The 16,183-nt window shown below is 35.0% G+C and overlaps 3 protein-coding genes across 3 annotated transcripts in view; all 3 read right to left on the reverse strand.

Annotated features, from left to right (window-relative positions):
• The window catches only part of LOAG_01728 (hypothetical protein), a gene marked incomplete at both ends in the record, with an annotated part of 1,526 nt that extends 761 nt beyond the window's left edge, over positions 1 to 765 (reverse strand). Inside the window, 2 exons of the mRNA XM_020445823.1 lie at positions 104 to 278; positions 665 to 765. Coding sequence (XP_020303758.1) covers positions 104 to 278; positions 665 to 765 — 276 coding nt within the window. The remainder of the gene's footprint in view (positions 1 to 103; positions 279 to 664) is intronic.
• Positions 766 to 2,219: 1,454 nt separating this feature from the next.
• LOAG_01729 (hypothetical protein) lies at positions 2,220 to 2,966 on the reverse strand (the record flags this gene model as incomplete). Its single annotated transcript, XM_003137267.1, has 3 exons — positions 2,220 to 2,387; positions 2,729 to 2,826; positions 2,876 to 2,966. The coding sequence occupies 3 exons, from the start codon at positions 2,964 to 2,966 to the stop codon at positions 2,220 to 2,222; spliced, it is 357 nt and encodes a 118-aa protein (XP_003137315.1).
• Positions 2,967 to 3,404: 438 nt separating this feature from the next.
• Positions 3,405 to 14,762, reverse strand: LOAG_01730 (hypothetical protein; the record flags this gene model as incomplete). Its single annotated transcript, XM_020445824.1, has 34 exons — positions 3,405 to 3,718; positions 4,050 to 4,143; positions 4,307 to 4,423; positions 4,523 to 4,651; positions 4,923 to 5,098; positions 5,354 to 5,452; positions 5,591 to 5,666; positions 6,050 to 6,181; positions 6,239 to 6,377; positions 6,501 to 6,633; positions 7,003 to 7,141; positions 7,330 to 7,452; positions 7,812 to 7,952; positions 8,090 to 8,193; positions 8,311 to 8,542; positions 8,669 to 8,798; positions 9,108 to 9,224; positions 9,377 to 9,549; positions 9,822 to 9,979; positions 10,170 to 10,254; positions 10,325 to 10,485; positions 10,656 to 10,794; positions 10,986 to 11,060; positions 11,376 to 11,480; positions 11,651 to 11,757; positions 12,231 to 12,370; positions 12,495 to 12,622; positions 12,780 to 12,887; positions 12,996 to 13,164; positions 13,462 to 13,592; positions 13,816 to 13,883; positions 14,058 to 14,160; positions 14,384 to 14,473; positions 14,592 to 14,762. The coding sequence occupies 34 exons, from the start codon at positions 14,760 to 14,762 to the stop codon at positions 3,576 to 3,578; spliced, it is 4,335 nt and encodes a 1,444-aa protein (XP_020303759.1). The 3' UTR covers positions 3,405 to 3,575.
• Positions 14,763 to 16,183: the final 1,421 nt, after the last annotated feature.

Genomic DNA, 16,183 nt, shown 5'->3' on the forward strand with positions numbered 1-16,183 from the left:
ACTTGCAAGTGATGATTTCTTTCCTTAGTATCTTTATGTCAATCTTCGGCTTTGTGGAATAGTAGCTTTTCGGTAATTTATCGCCGAATGAAGCGATGCTTACTTCTTTCTCTATAGTTCCTTGCAGGCTTAATAGATTCGCCAAGTCTTTTGAAAAGAATAACAGTTTTGCATCTTGATCGGATAGTATCAGTGCCTGCGTCTCTATATTCGGAGTTTCTACATTGACTACACTAACCTCTTCACACAATAGTAAAACCCTTTGTCTTTGTGGATCTCTTTGATCAGTTATTTAGTTGTATACATTGATCCCACTTTTTCCTTATTATGTCCATTTGAGTAGAGCCAGCCACATTATGTTTGTTTCACAGTGCCGATTTATGGAGGCCTTCGCAGTGGAAGCATCGTATCATTTTCATTCTACAGTTGCTTGCGTACGGCCTTGGCGTATTTTAAGCAAGCGCTAATTTCACTCATACGTTGTTTCAAGACTGGATAGTTTCGATTTTTGTCATCTCAGTGACCCTTATTACAAAAGGCACAAGATCTTGCTGGAATTCTCCCAACCTATTTTCTGTCTAACTTCGTTTTATCGATCGCTGCTCTTAATTCATCAGCATTGGATTTGACTATAGTTAAAGCCGATGTTTCATTTTTGAATTACCCACCACTTCCGAACCGTAGATTTATGGTAGACCGAGTTGGTTTCTTCTCGATTTCATTAATATAAGTTTGATTTTGAGTTACAACTTTGTCCAACTCCATTAACTCTTCTAGGAATTGTCTCAGTTTGCTTACCAATCAGGATCTGTTCTTTAGTCTTTGCTCATGGACCTCAGTCGGAGTATCCTTGGACTTTTTTTGATAATCAAGCTTGTATGCTCTAAACTCCTTCCCAACTCTTGCAATTGTCTGAGAAATTTTTCTATATTTTCGATTGTTGTTTTCCATTCACGACCATTTTCTGAGAAAAGATTGTTGTAAAACAGACTTATAATAATATACGTATCACCGTATTTCTTTATCAATATCTCTCGAATAAGATTGTAATTCTTTGGCTGATATCAAATCCACTAACTGCTTGTAATATTTCATCGCTCAGGAATAAAAGTCATCTACGATAAAGCAGCAAACATGATAATTGAGCTTCTGGATATCCGGAATATCCTGGTTGTATACCGCTGTTTCAAAGCCGCTCCAGAATGGTCTCTAGTTTTGAAGATTTCTGCTAGATTTTGGCAGTTCTAGTTGAGGCAGTTTGACTATCGCTCTCTGAGCTGCTTAAACAGTCTCTCCTTTTTGTTGTGACAGGTCGCTCGCGAACTCCTATTTTGATTTGAAATTACTCGAACCCTCTAAATGCCAAATTTTATGTTTTAAACCGTCCTTATATCTTTTTAGAGTTGCTGCTGCTTCCATCCCCTGACTTATCAGGTTCAAATTCCTTGATCATCATTTCCGCGTAATTTGTTTTCTTCCTGCTGTTGTTGAGAAAAGACCTCTCGAATCAAATTCTATGCTTTTTATTGATGTGTTCTAACACTCCCACATGTGCTATTTTTCTGTCATTTCTTTGATAGTTCCTTTTCGTGCTTCACAATGTTCGCATAACCTCAAGAGGTAATTGTTTGTCGAACTCAAATTCAATTCTTTCATTTCATTGAGAATTTGATTAGCTTCCTCTTCGCCGGATTTGCGCTACCTTATCGCAGATTACTCTTCTTCCCGATTGATATACTAAAAGTCCTCTCGGGAAAGCTAATTTGTTGACTTCGTTGTCAGCGATAGATTTATTCAAGATATAATGTTGTTACTTGCACAGTATTACTAGTAATAACAGCAAAAAAAAAGTGTTAAAATGTGGTAAACTGATAACCAGTGATAAGTTATACAGTAAACAAGCAGTATGACCAGCTGACAAATACCTTGTTGCCCTCAATAATAGTTGACTGTTGATTCGTGGATAAGTTGTGGTGTTTGAGATATAAGGGCTTGTCCTTCGTTGAGCTGGGGATATACTGCAGGAAGGTTGTCGGAAAAACTCCGGAAATCATGATGCAAATTTTCTGTCGGATTACCGAAATTAAAGCTACATTCAAACAAACACAATATCCAACAAACGAGGTGACGAAACCTTGCAAGTGAAATTAAAACAATGAAGAGGTTGTAAGCTAATAATGTAAGCCAAAAACGTCTCAGTACCTACACAATGGACAGTGCTAAAGAGCAATCATACCCCCATGATAGCTCCGATGGAGCTTACAAAGCTCCTCAAATTCCGAGACAGGGTTCAATCCAGTTTTTACAATCGGGCAGACGATACATCCCCATCGCTTATCCTTCGCGACTAACCCACAACTAACGATATCTTCGCATATCCGCCACCACTGCATAACAAACTACGATATTCTTCTATTCACTAAATACAGTTTCCGTAACATATTCCCAACTCAACGACCTATCAACTAACCAACAGTCAAATTATTGTCCAAGGCAACGACAAGGAGTTTGTTAATTGATCATATTACTTGCTTTTTGTATAACTCATTTGTCATTGCTTACCAATTCATCGTGTTATATACATACATATCTTATACCCTTTTTTGTTGTTAACTAGTAAGATTGTACTAGTAATATTGTACAACAATATAACCTCCCGAATAAATCTGTATCGCCGAGGAACGAGTTCAACAGAAAAACAAATTTCTCAACAAAGGTATCCATTCACCTGAAGAGTTATTATAGTTCGTTGTTCGATGCTGACGGATAGGTGGAGAGGACGTTGTAATCTGCTTGATTGTAAAAACTGACCGTGTAGGATTTTTTCTGCATATATGTACCTAGGATTAGGGTAAAGGTCTTTGGTAAGCTCCACCGGAATTATCATTGAGGTATGGCTGCCCCTTTGCATGGTGCATTGTACAGCTAGGAATAAGTGCCTTGATGTCTTCTTGATATTCTTCCATTGTTAGCTTATATCCTTCCTTTTCATTGCCTTAATTTTACTTACAGGACTTCATCATGCTGTTTAGTAGATATCGTGGAAGTTTTATTTGAACATAACTTTAATTTCGGTATTCCAATATTTCCGTTTACGGTGTTACTTTTCATTGCTAGATTTTTCTACTTTTAAATTTCAGTCCTTTCCAGCTATTGAAGCTGTTGGTAGTGAAATAACTGAATTACAAATTCTTTCAACTTAACATGTATGTTTCGGCTAACATATGGGAACGAGCCACAATCTCGAGAAAGGAAAAAACGTTTGTTTTACATTTTGGTTGTTTTTTTTAGTCGACAGTAATCGCGAAATTAGACTGTTATCATAAATTGGCATTTTCTCGCGATCTGTTAAAGCAATCAAGGGATGAGACACCCAAAAATTTAAGCCCTTGCAAGTGATTATCCTTCAAGAAAAAAAAGTAAAAATTACGCAGCATAAATGTTTCCTGACAGGAATCTAAATCTTCAGGAATGGGAAATAGTCGAAATGTTTCTCAAACTTAATAACCAATCAACTGGCTAAAACCATGCATAACGTTGGAAAAAAAGCGAGTAATAAATGTGTGCTGTATAATTTACAATGATCCCATAACAGAAAATAAGTACGAAAGCGACACACAATTGTATTGGTTATCAGCAATATACTGATCACATAATGAGAGTAATCCAGCGAGCAGAGCATTAGCTTCCTTCCAACCACTTCCACATCGCAGTTTCACTGGAAAAGAACATTCAGCGATTTAATTTTTGTGATCAAGGAGAGCGGTCGCAGTTTACTTCAGTTCTAAGAATGGAAATTATGGGCTTTAGGACGCCTAAGCATTCAATTACCTAATGGAAGATTATTTCCTTTTTAGAATTTTTAAGTCTTCTTGGTGATTTGTCTACATATTTTTCACGTTTAATATTACATATCCAAATGTTGAATATTATGTACATTAAGTGCATATGTCTTAAAACATATTTTTCTCATCGGGCACCATCAGACCGTAAATATATCATTCTGTAAAGGACTTCAAAGGATAACAAAGATAAGTCGTAAGGCAAACTTCTCTGTTCTTCGGTGAAATTATCTATCACCTTCGCTACATCGAACAATTTGTGATAAAAAATCAGTTGTTCATAAAGCCTTTTTGATGAATACTGACATGAAAAAGTGGAATAGAAGTATCATACATCTGAATACAAATTTTTAAAACCTTTAAACAGAGTCGAAAAAATTGTTAATACATAGAAGATTTATGAATGTTGGAAACAAACGGTAAATATGCGCTTCAATCTTTATTATCATACGATGAGTTCTTACCTCTCTTCTCATGAATCCACTTTTGCATCTCGGACATGGAACACCTTCTCTTGTCCATTCCAAAACTAATGTCCGTGTACGATATGCACAACCAATATCATCACATACATATGAAACCTAAAAATAACAATTACGAGAGTCATAACTTCCGAGGACTTCTTGAATTTGAAGCTGAAAGCATAAGATGAAATACTTGATAATTCGTTGAATGCTTACCTTGTAATAGTCAGAAATCACTTTGTCAAGGGTAAGCTGCAATTGGTTGTATAAATATGCACCAAAGCATAATAAAGAATTACGACAAACAGAACAATCGTTCAACCACAGTTTCTGTTCACCATTATCCTATAAAATCGTTAGAAATACTGTAGTAAGCATGAACTAACTCACAGAGTGCACAGAGCATCTCATCAATATCATCAGTTCAGGACTTCCCAGCGCAACATTTTTGTGGTGGTTATATGACTGTAAACTGGATACGATATACCATGTTATTAAACCTTCTCGAAGAACTTCTCGAAAGAAGGTAATGAAGCCTTATGCTTTAATAACTTCAACATATCACCAGGTATACAATATACTTACAAACTGAGACAGTAGTTCAAAGAAAACTCACATCCTGCACCATACATTCACGAACAAGGAACTCATGCTTGCAGCCATCGTTTGGACACACAAACTTGAACGATTCACAATACTCAAGACTATAATGCGGAAAACTCTGAGATTGCTCTTCTCTATCCATATTTTCCTCATATATAGCATGCTTTCGATACGCCACACTATCGAGACCTGCGATAAAAACATTCAAAAAATCTACCAGCTGGTACTGGTGTTGGGTTTACATCATAATGCTTCTAATACGTTAGCGCGGAAAGTATCTCGAGTCAACAGATATTCTAAATCAAAAAGGTACTAACACTCCGTAAATAAGGGTAAAAGATGAGACAGATATGAAGTTGGTAGTCCGGTCTATAATTGAATAATATCTTGCCATGATTTGATTTTAAATGATTCACAAATTTTTATTTCCTTTAATAAACAAACCCAATGCTTGTGCTACCCAAGCTTCATTACATTCTTCGATTGGGACACACAACCTGCTTACAACTGGAAGAATCTGCTGCACCAGATAATATTGAAAATCTAAAGTGTCTTTTCTTTAAAATGAGATTTGCATTCCCGAAGAATTATATTACAAAATATATTGAAAAAATAGTCGAACTCAACAAATCGACGGGTAACTGTTCACAGATGGATAGCAACTGAATATTTATTTCTTACCAATTCTGAGATCCTTACTTTCCAAAACTTCTGTTAGGTGATAGGCACGCTGAGTAGCCGGTTTTCCACTACCATCCTAAAATTCAAACTTGCAAGGTAAAGATTTTAAGATTTTTGATGTCATAATATAGTTTAAAAAGTCTGCACGAAATGTTCCCTTCTGAAAAGCACAAAAACTATGCATCATATAGCGCATGATCATTCCACTATACCCTCAATGGTATGAAATCGGACGAGAAATTTAACTGAGTTTATAATGATCAAGAAAAGTCGAAGTACGTTATGATACTTCAAACTGATGAGCCAGTATTCGTTAATAAGGTAATTCAATGAGGCTGCCCAACTTAAGCAGCTTTCGGTGAAAAGCAGAGGAATCTGCACACTGGGGCCCTACCTAAGATGATTTAGGAAACACATACTTTAAATAAAAGTTCGATCATTAGTTAATTTAACGAATACCTCACAAATTATATAGCCAATCGTATCACCCTGATGAAATTTGAACTTCCCGGTCGCATTCAGTCGCTGAGCAACAGCTGCATGAGGCTGAACACTAATATTTGCATACTCATGGGGGTTCCGAGTCAGCTGCTAAAAGAGAGTTAAGTACAGGTTGAAATCGATTTTTCAAACTTGAAGTTAGCAAACCTTAAAAATCTGGAACAACGAAATTTCTAGCAGTTCTTGGGCTATGTCCTTTCCTAGTTTTCGCAAACGACTGTGAATTTGTCCAATGATTTCATCGCGATTTTGTGATTGCACTGATAGGATTATATCTAATATTTCGCTGTAATAATAGGAATAAGATGCTCGGAAATTTGAAAATTTTCAGAGGAAAAATTTTCAAAAAAATTTGTAACAAAAACCTCACAAATTGTTTAAGCAAAATCATTTAAAAATAAGAAATTACTTTCCAATCTGTTTTACAATGAACGAATAATCGCGGCGAACAATGTCTAGACCCTTAATTTCACGCTTAGTTTTCCGTTCATCATTCAGATCGACCGCTAAACCAGCATATTTTTCTTTTTCAGTAACAACAACTTCATAAATATACCATCGATATCAATTTCCAATTTTTTATAAGACTGGTTTATTATTTTTTGATCTGAAAGTGATATCAGTGAAAGTTAATGAAAGTCGTAGGATAGTCACTGATAATCATAGCAATCTGAATGGAAAAAAGAAGTTTCAGCAGGTAAAAATCCAAAACATCCGATGCCTTATTTTGTCTTATTTTGGTTATCATTATTCGACAACAAGGAGTTCCGTGCGATGGCAAAGCTTTTTATTCAAACGTTGAATTTTAGTGAAATTCTATTGTTGAGGTAGGTATATAAAATTAAAGAAAACCAAGTTATAGGAATTTCAAAGTTCTGAAAATCAAAAAAGTTGCATTTGGCAGTAAATACTTACTTCATTTCCCAATTTTTTTACACGCTGCAGTTCAGACCGTTCCGAAAATCCAGTATTAATCATTACCGAATCAGTATCACCATAAATAACAGAATAACCGTTTTTTTCGATCAAATCTTTCGTGTGCATAAGAATCTGCAGGACAATTATAGGATCATTTCTAGTGGACCCACCGTATCGTGAAAAACACTAAATTTTAAAGCATACAAAATTAGAGGTTATCATGCAGCAAATTAAAGGACAATAATAGTAGTGCTATAGGGAACTCCATTGGACTCAATCACTGAATGCTATTGGTATTATGGGAATAAATGAAAAAGTACTTCTCGTCCCTGAGCCGTTATCAGCGCAGCAAGTGGTTTCGCATAAAAACGCGATTGTTGGAATCCGAGACATCCGTACATGCTATTAGCTGTTAGCTTCAATCCCATCTGACGAATATCATACTGAAAATAATCATGTATGAAATTCCAAGAAGAGATCACTTTTCGAAGTTTCTTAAAGAATTGACAAGTTCGAAAATGACTTGAAACCTGAAAATGCAAGGATGACTGCGCATCTACTAATACCGAACAATAAAGCTGCTGTTCTTCAGATATCATTTGTTTAGTCGGACAAACAATTTGGACAGCTAATAGGCAATGAAAATAGGGAAACAATTTGGTGCTCGAAATTGTGAAAACCATAAGCTTCACTAAATCAAAAAGGACAAGAACTCCAAATCTGCTAACTATGTATCTTTATATTTCCATAATCTTACATTATTTTTTGGAGAAACTAATAGGAAGTGGCGAATAAGCTATACCTGTTGCCTTTGCTGCTGTGTAAGCTTTTCCGACTTCATCATCCTCTTCACATCACGTCTCCTTTCCACTAACGACCGAATTTCACGCGGCAGTATGCCTTCATTTACATCACTTGGCAGTTCCGGCATTTCATTTTTGTCCTATAATTTCTTGAAATTACAAATACCCTTTTATCCAAGAAAATTTTGGATTATGAAAGGAAATTTTAAGCAAAATATTCTCCAACCATATGAATAATCGAGAACATCTTCAAATTCAGGAATAAATTTCAACAAACTTTTTTGGACATGTCAACAGTGGTAAAACAAATATTATATTCCTGGATGATACTTGGATATAAACTATTGAAATCCAATAGTAACACAAATGTGTCATATAAACCTAAAAAAGAAACCAGTTTTACATATTACGCATCTACTTGGGAATAAATTATAACAATTTAAAGAGCCGGATTTTTTCAAAATTTATGGATCAAATTTATTAGTCTAAAAAGCTAACCGATTTTCGGGTCCAATACCAAACCACCCACATACTGCCCCTTGCGGTTGTGCTGCACTTTCTTATAATCTTCCAGATCGTCATCTACACTTTTGGTGTCTTTCAACCCAGATTGTTTCCTTTTCTTAGAATCTGGTTGATATTTATTTGGTGGCACATAACCAGCTTTGTTGAATGCATGCAATAATAAATATTCGTTTCGTTCCGCTCGTCCACCCAACATTGTTCTCGACTATTAAAAAAATATATCGGAATTAAAGATTGGTTATTAAACCGAACTTTAGATGGAAAAATGCAAATCCCGGTGTTCGACGCCGGTTTATCACCTAAAACCTATGTTTTTCAAAGAAATTCTCACCAGTACGCCGCCCACAATTTTTGTAATTTGAATAAATAACGGTAAAGCATTGAGTTCAGCAATAATAGCAAGGGATAACCAGGCATCCATCCAAGAATTGTTGATAAATCTGATCAGCTGCACTGAATTCCTTAAATTAGTTTGTATAACATATCTAAAAATTACTGTTGATATATTATAGTTACACTAGGACTGCTACGCCATCCAGTGCGACTTAGCTATCGAGCAGCAGTTTTGATTACTTTTGGACAGTGGAGAGTATAACGAATGAAGTTCGCATTATCAGCAACGAAACTGATGCATTCATTGGTTAAGCTTCCAATCTGTGAAGTAGTTATATTTCAGAAAATCAGTATTCTTCAAATAAGAGATCATAGGTGAAGCATTTGACATCAGAATTAAGAATTAAAAATAAATTCAAAACAACTGAAAGAACTACGCAAAATTTGCAGAGATGTCTTGTTTCCTGGCAAAGTGATGGTTTATTCCAAGCAAATCAGATGACAGATCAGACAGATCATAGCTTCGCATTTTTACCAACTCCATAGCTGATAATCTGAAAATACAGAACTCACCTAAAAATACTGCTGGACAAAAGTTCAACACAACTTGTGAGAAAAGGGTCCGCAATAACCATCTGCAAAAAATCTCGACTTTCAGTTCTCATTGTACAGATACTCAGTCGTTAAGCACTATAATAAATATCACCTGCTATCTAGAACTAAACGTCCAGCTGTCAGTTCCCACTGCGAAGTTTTCATATGAAGAGTTTGCCTAATTTTAATTGAACGCTTCAAACGGCCCAAACGTGACCAATGAGCAATACCGAGCTTTTGCAAACGTGAAGACAATATAGCAAACTGAGCCGCTAAATCGTGTCCCTAAGATCAAATTCTATTCGTTCAAACAATAAATGAGTGGGCTTCTCGATATTAATAGTATTTAATGAAATTCTTCAGTTGCTTCAAATTTGTGAACAGAACGTTTTTTTTTTTTTTTTGCAGTAATGTTAACGATATATCAAATACATTTCATATCACTTTGAATGTACACAAAAAAAAAAATTGAATTCAGAAATCTTGGGCAAACACAGTGAGATTACGGACATTGCAATTTCATCAAAAAAATTGTCAAAATAAGAGAAAAAACTTACTGCATATGCATCAGGATCCAGATTTTGCAATTTACACAAAAAATGATTGAGCAGATGACGCTCGTTCGTTGTTTCGTAAACAACAGTTTCCATTCCGACTTGCTTCAGATTTTTTTTAAGATCAAATGGATAAGCGGTAAGGGTTGGTTTTGTAAGAACTGAAAAGCAATTTTTTTTTTTTTCTGAAGTAGTGTTCTAGTTTATTGATAAGGGAAAATAATGATTTCTATAGCGTTTATTTCGTTCTAAAAAAAAATTTCAAAAATACAGAGTAAAGTGGTATATGAAGAGGTATGGAAGATCTTCTTGCGATATAATTCTCGCTGATAGATATGTTAAAAGACCTACTGCAGAAACGTTCCAAAGAATTTCTATTTAAAGTAGGGTTTGCAGTTGTGCATTTTCGGTCAAATATGCAGGAGATTGAAACAATCTGAAAAATAGAGGTTGGAAAGAAAGAAAATTTCAAAAACATTTCAAGAGGAAATTTGAAAAAACTGAACCTCGTTTTCCTTTTTATGGTTGATGACTGTAATTATGTTCATTGTCAACAAATTCAGGTCCGGCGGTGGGTCCGAGCAGTCAAGTATCGAAATCGATTTCATTTGTTTCATATCAACCACAAATTCATGTTTGACATAACTTACTTGAAGAGAAGAGACATCTGAAAAATCCTACTTTGTTTAGTGGTTTATAAAATTTCTTGCAAAGCTGATGATATAGGTTCCAAAATTGACAACAAACTGTTCTTCTTCAAAAAAAAAGCAATAAAGAGCAAGTTTCTAAAATCCTAAAGACAATGGTAGAGATTTTATTATGAAAAGTCTAACATACCGCAGCCAGAAATTTCTACCCACGAAGGTCCTTTCATACCCGTTTCAATCAACAATCTTTCCATGGCGTTAGCAGTCGTATTAAAAACATGACTGAATGTTTCTCCACTAAGATCTACTGATAATCGTGGATCATTAAACTGCAAAAATCGTTACATTTCTACGAAGTGAAGGTATTATCTCATTGTTCAATTAGTTCCTTATATATGATGCACCAATGACACTAGTTTTTGGAAATAGAGAGGACATATCTGAAGTTCACCACCCAACAATAACTCTAGAAATTCAGAGCAGATACTAACCCAAAACACTTGATGTTTTATGAACTTACACTATAATGCACTTCAAGCACTTGGGCACTCCGCGGCACGACTCCATCGTTATATGCAAATTTCTTCTCACATGGCTGAAAAGATTTTGAAAATTCGAAGCTTATACAAACCCTAACTTGAAGTTACCAAGATTAGCAGATATTCCGCGGAAAGTACCAAAAACAAGTATAATTCAGCTGTTTACATGACATGATTGATATTTTAAACCATTTCAACTTTATATGGAGGAGTGCGATGGCTTACTTGAATATTCTAAAATTATAAAGGTGGCAATGATTGCACGAACAAAACACAGCTGTTCTCAATCTCGTAAAACGATGAGATATTTAGAAATGCATTTTATTAGAAATCTGAACTTTAAATTACAAAATAAAACTGAGAAAATTAACTCGGCATTTGACAACTTTAACACCCATCGATCTGAGTATTTTCTGCACTTCTTCGTTGACTTGCGTTAAATCCACTTCATCAGTTTGCACTTCGTTTATAAGAAGCTAAAAATAAAATATTTCAGAGAAATTTGCAAAAGAAAGGATTTAAACAGTTCGCAAATAATTAAAGCGAGTGATTAAACCCAAGATATCCGATATCCAAAACTGATATCGTAAAACATCTGAAACAGTTAGAAAGTAAGATATGCAAATGAACATGAATCATTCTGAACCTTCTCACGAGGTAAGAAAAAAACTTGTCGCCATATATTTTTCACAATCACGCAACAGCTTTCAGAAAGACCATCGTTGATCAATCGACCAAAAAGATAAACCGTTCCTAAAAAAAATTTTTTTAAGGAACTAAACTAGAGCATAGCAGAGAACACTGGTTGAAATGATGATGAAAAATTATTCTGACTCACAATTAAATACCGAAGAAAAAGAAGGATAAAAATAAACATCGAGAAGCTCAAAAAAGGTGATTTTTCGAGTCTACATATTAACCATTTTATACTAAAATTATCTGCTCAAGAGAACATTGTTCCACTAAAATAATGCACACAATTCTGACAAGTGAATTGGAAAGCTCATTGGAAAATATTCAACTGTAATGTGTTGCCATTTTTGAGACGATGTTTGTTATAATCTTCTTCTCTGTTCTTCGGTATTTTTTGTGAGTCAAAATAATTCTTCAGTATCATTTCGATTTATTCAAGTATTATAATATCATATGTCAGTTTGTGCAGGAGAAAAAGAATCCTGAACCAGCTTCGTCAGAACCTACGGAATGGAAAAACAGACACAGCAAACCTGGTATCTTTATAGGATCTTCGAATGCATCAAGCCAGTAAAAACGTAGTGTTGATTCTCCTTTTGAATTCGTACGCATAAAAGAACCAAATGTAGCAGCAATATTATCTTTCATGGGTTGCTCATCCACTGCTTTCTTCCTAGATTCGTTAAATGGCAAAATAGATTTAGCCAAAAATATTTGAAAATAAAAGTTTAGAATGTCAAGCATATCGTTATTGCAAGATTTTTCTGTCACAAGCAAGATTAAAAAAGTAATGATACCTATCAGCCCAGATGAAACATGTTTCTGACTGCACCACTTCTTCCACGATGCATTTATCGGAGTATTTATTCATAACAGAATGCACATCCATAAAACTATCTGCATATACAGGTTCGTGTGCAGATTTCTGCATATGCAAAAAATGACTTTTTATCCTGACTCAATGTTTAAGTAACACTTTTCTAGTTTATATTTAATAGTTGAAATCCCAAATTAACAGTAAAAAATTTTCATTTCATGTCACAACTTAGCTTTTCATTAATTTCGACTAAAGAAAACTAAACCAATGCATTAACGGATCGAACACTGTGAGGGCTTTCAAAACCACTAGTTGTCGAGAAAACTACTAGCACAGCATCCAAAGTTCCTTCCCATATACCTGATTTCTTTTTCTTGAAAATCATTTATTTATTATTCCTTAGCATAGAGGATAGTGTATCCTCTACCACAACTTGGCTTTTTTGATCATCTCAAGCAATCATAGATTCTTTTTTCGACACCTTTTCAATGCTTTGTTGAGATACAGATTCCAAATTTGTTGAATTTTTTGCACCAATTATCGCCGGTAGAGGCGGCGATGCAGTCGCATTCAAATGTTCTCTGCATTCATTGACTTCATCCGACTCCTTCAATTTTGATGCTGTTTCTGATTCCTTAACAAATTGGTTTCTGCAAAATTAGCTTCCTTACTCTTTTGAAAACTTTAAGCTGAAAAAAGACGATTACAGTATGAATTGAATAGATGAATAATTGAAACCAGTACATCAAACTAGAATATTTGTCACTCTACTTCCCTTGCCTGAACTGGCATTAAATTTTAAAGACTGAGAACAAAAAGGATTACCTCAGTAGGAGAACAACTGCTCTCAATTTAAAAATAATTAAAATATTTGAAGGTCTTAAGATCGTCAATGTTCAGTACAGAATCATAAATCACGCAATCCTCTGATACTTGCAGATACAGACCTAATTAACGACAAACTGTCGGTTTTGGAACCATCCATTTTTTCAACTGCATTTTCATTTAAAAAGCTCGACAAATCACACTCGTTAAGTAATGCTTCTACATCTGGGTCATCAGTTACAGTCAATGCATTCTGCAATATTAGAAAAATATATTTGCATCTGGATTTAAGTTAGGAGATTTCCTTAATTTACTTCACATATTTGTATAAGTAAACCATGATAACAAGCTTAGCGCTATGCTAATATAAGCCAAGTTTTCTTTCTCTTCCTCTCTGATAACTGTTTTCTTTCTCTTTCTGATAACTGTCTTTCATTTTGTTCGCAATAAAGTCCGAAAATAGTCACGAAACTAACCTCTTCTTTCACTTTCTTTGTTTTCGAGGTATGGAAAAAGTCGTCAATCGCCTTCCTTTTCGCCTTATCTGAAACATAAATCCATGAGCAATAAACTTGATTCTTCATCATGATTTCATACAAGTAATGATCATAACGATGTTATAGCAACCTAATAAAAAAGAAAATCTAGATTGCAAAGTGCCTTAAAATTATCATAATTATCTACTTGACATTTTTCCGAAAAATTGAAGACACTTAACCGCGCTTATTATGTTTTTTTCCTTTGGTTTTTTGACTTCCTTGTTGTACTGCACTGTTCTTCGTCAAAGAAATCAATGCCATAATCAACATAACCACTACCATCTAGAAAGGAAATTACCAAAAATTGTTGAGTTTCTCAAAGTTCTGTTTCAATTAAAGAATCTCAAATCTTTCCCATCCTCATAAGCACCATCAAGTAAAACAAAAACAAAACAAAAACAGTCAATTGCAAATTTGAATCACTGGATTTTCCTTTGAATTCTGATTCTATAACACTAAGATTAAAACCAAACAAAGTTTCAGTTAAATAAGGACCATCATCAACCACAAAGTCATCCCTCTGTCGTTCTTGCACAATTTTCATATATTCTTCCTCATCCACTTCTTCATACACAGGCTTTACCAGATTTGCTATCTAAAACATGAAACATGAAGGAATATGAAGGACAGTTTCTAGTCCCTCAAAGTCTAGCTGTTAGGATTGAAAGCCATTGAAGGTTGTGCTTCGGTGAAATTTAAAAACAGAAACATACATCCACTCGATGGACACCGCCGGCATCACGTGCCCGTTTCATTTCTTCTAGCGCTAAACTTTTTGATTCCTGATCACGTGAGACATGTGATCTACGACTGCTACGCCGTCCATTACTTGTAATCGAAGTGTATGGATTCCGTACGATTATTTCTTCGTCGGAGGACGACATATCTGCTCTAACAGTCACTTAAAAACAATTTCAACCACTTAGTACTATATTCACCTGAATTTTTCTGTGAATACGCAATTTTCATGCGAAATATTGAGAAAAGGGATACCCTCAACTCACATACTAATAATTATCTCCTCCGGTCCATACATTAAACGAAAATAAACATATTCCAAGTTACACATAGTGCATGTAAAATATATTGTATTCTAGTGGTACCTAGGGTATTTTAGTGTGATGTCATATAATACACTCTCAGCTCAACTAGGCAACGGTTAAAAAAAGGCCAAAGTAACCACAACAAAGAGTAAACACTCTCACAATCTTTTCGAACTACTACAAAAATTTAAACGAGGACTATTCCCACGTCAACTGAACCACTGCCCGCTGTGAAAATTTGTAATCTCGGAGAGGTGCGACTACCAAAATTGGGTAGCTGAGGGGTTGGAGCGGTGGATAATACATTATTGGACACTCGATGGCAACTGGAGAAAATAGAACGGATGGAGAAAAGGAACTACACGTCTAAGTTCCAGGAAGAATTATTGGTTAGAACCATATTCCTGCATGAGCTAGCTTTATGCGGGAGTGACTGCCTAACGTCCCACAGCACCAGGGCCCTCAGTCAGAAAGTTCCTCAGTTGGAACTTTACAGCAGGAATTTTATTAAACATCCAGCAGTTCAGCAACTCCAATGAATCATAAACAGAATTTGATATGCATCTGATACAGTTCAGTTTTCACTTCATCAGCGCAACCACGCATGTACAAGTAATGAAAAATTTTTAGAACATGAAATGGCCACCGCTTTCAAATCTTTTTATAAGGAATATGCCTATTTCTTAATAAATGCCCAAACTCAACCCTTGGTTGAGCCCAAACTCAACCCTTGGCAAAAGAATAGCCAATGAAATCTCACATCACCTGGAAAACGAAACATTCAGTTTATTTCAAAAAATTCCAGAAAGTGCAAATGTTTACACGAAACAAACATAGATCATCGGTTTATTTGAAAACAACGATTATCATTTCCTCCATATTTTTACCCTTTCTAATTTTGATGGTCCGATTCAGTGAAGAATTTTACAAAGCTATCTTCACAGAATTACTTTCATATCCTGCGTAAAAATTTGAGCGCTAAATAGAACCGATTTCTTGGGATTTCGAGAAATACTAAACTTATGTGATAGTATGTCTTAAGCGATAACCATCACATTACCGGATGAGAATTACAAAATCTTTTCAAGGAAAGAACAGTCAAAAGACATCAAGATGTTTCGAATGAGTTCCAATGTAATATCCCTAAAGCAGAAATGATGATAATTAAGGTATACAAAAATGAATCAACCCTATATTTAAGACAATTTACAGGTCAAGAAAACATGCTGTTAGCTGCTTTATGTAGAACGACAATTTTAGAC

Source organism: Loa loa (genome assembly GCF_000183805.2).
Source record: "Loa loa unplaced genomic scaffold supercont3.46, whole genome shotgun sequence".
Taxonomy (NCBI): Eukaryota; Metazoa; Nematoda; class Chromadorea; order Rhabditida; family Onchocercidae; genus Loa; species Loa loa.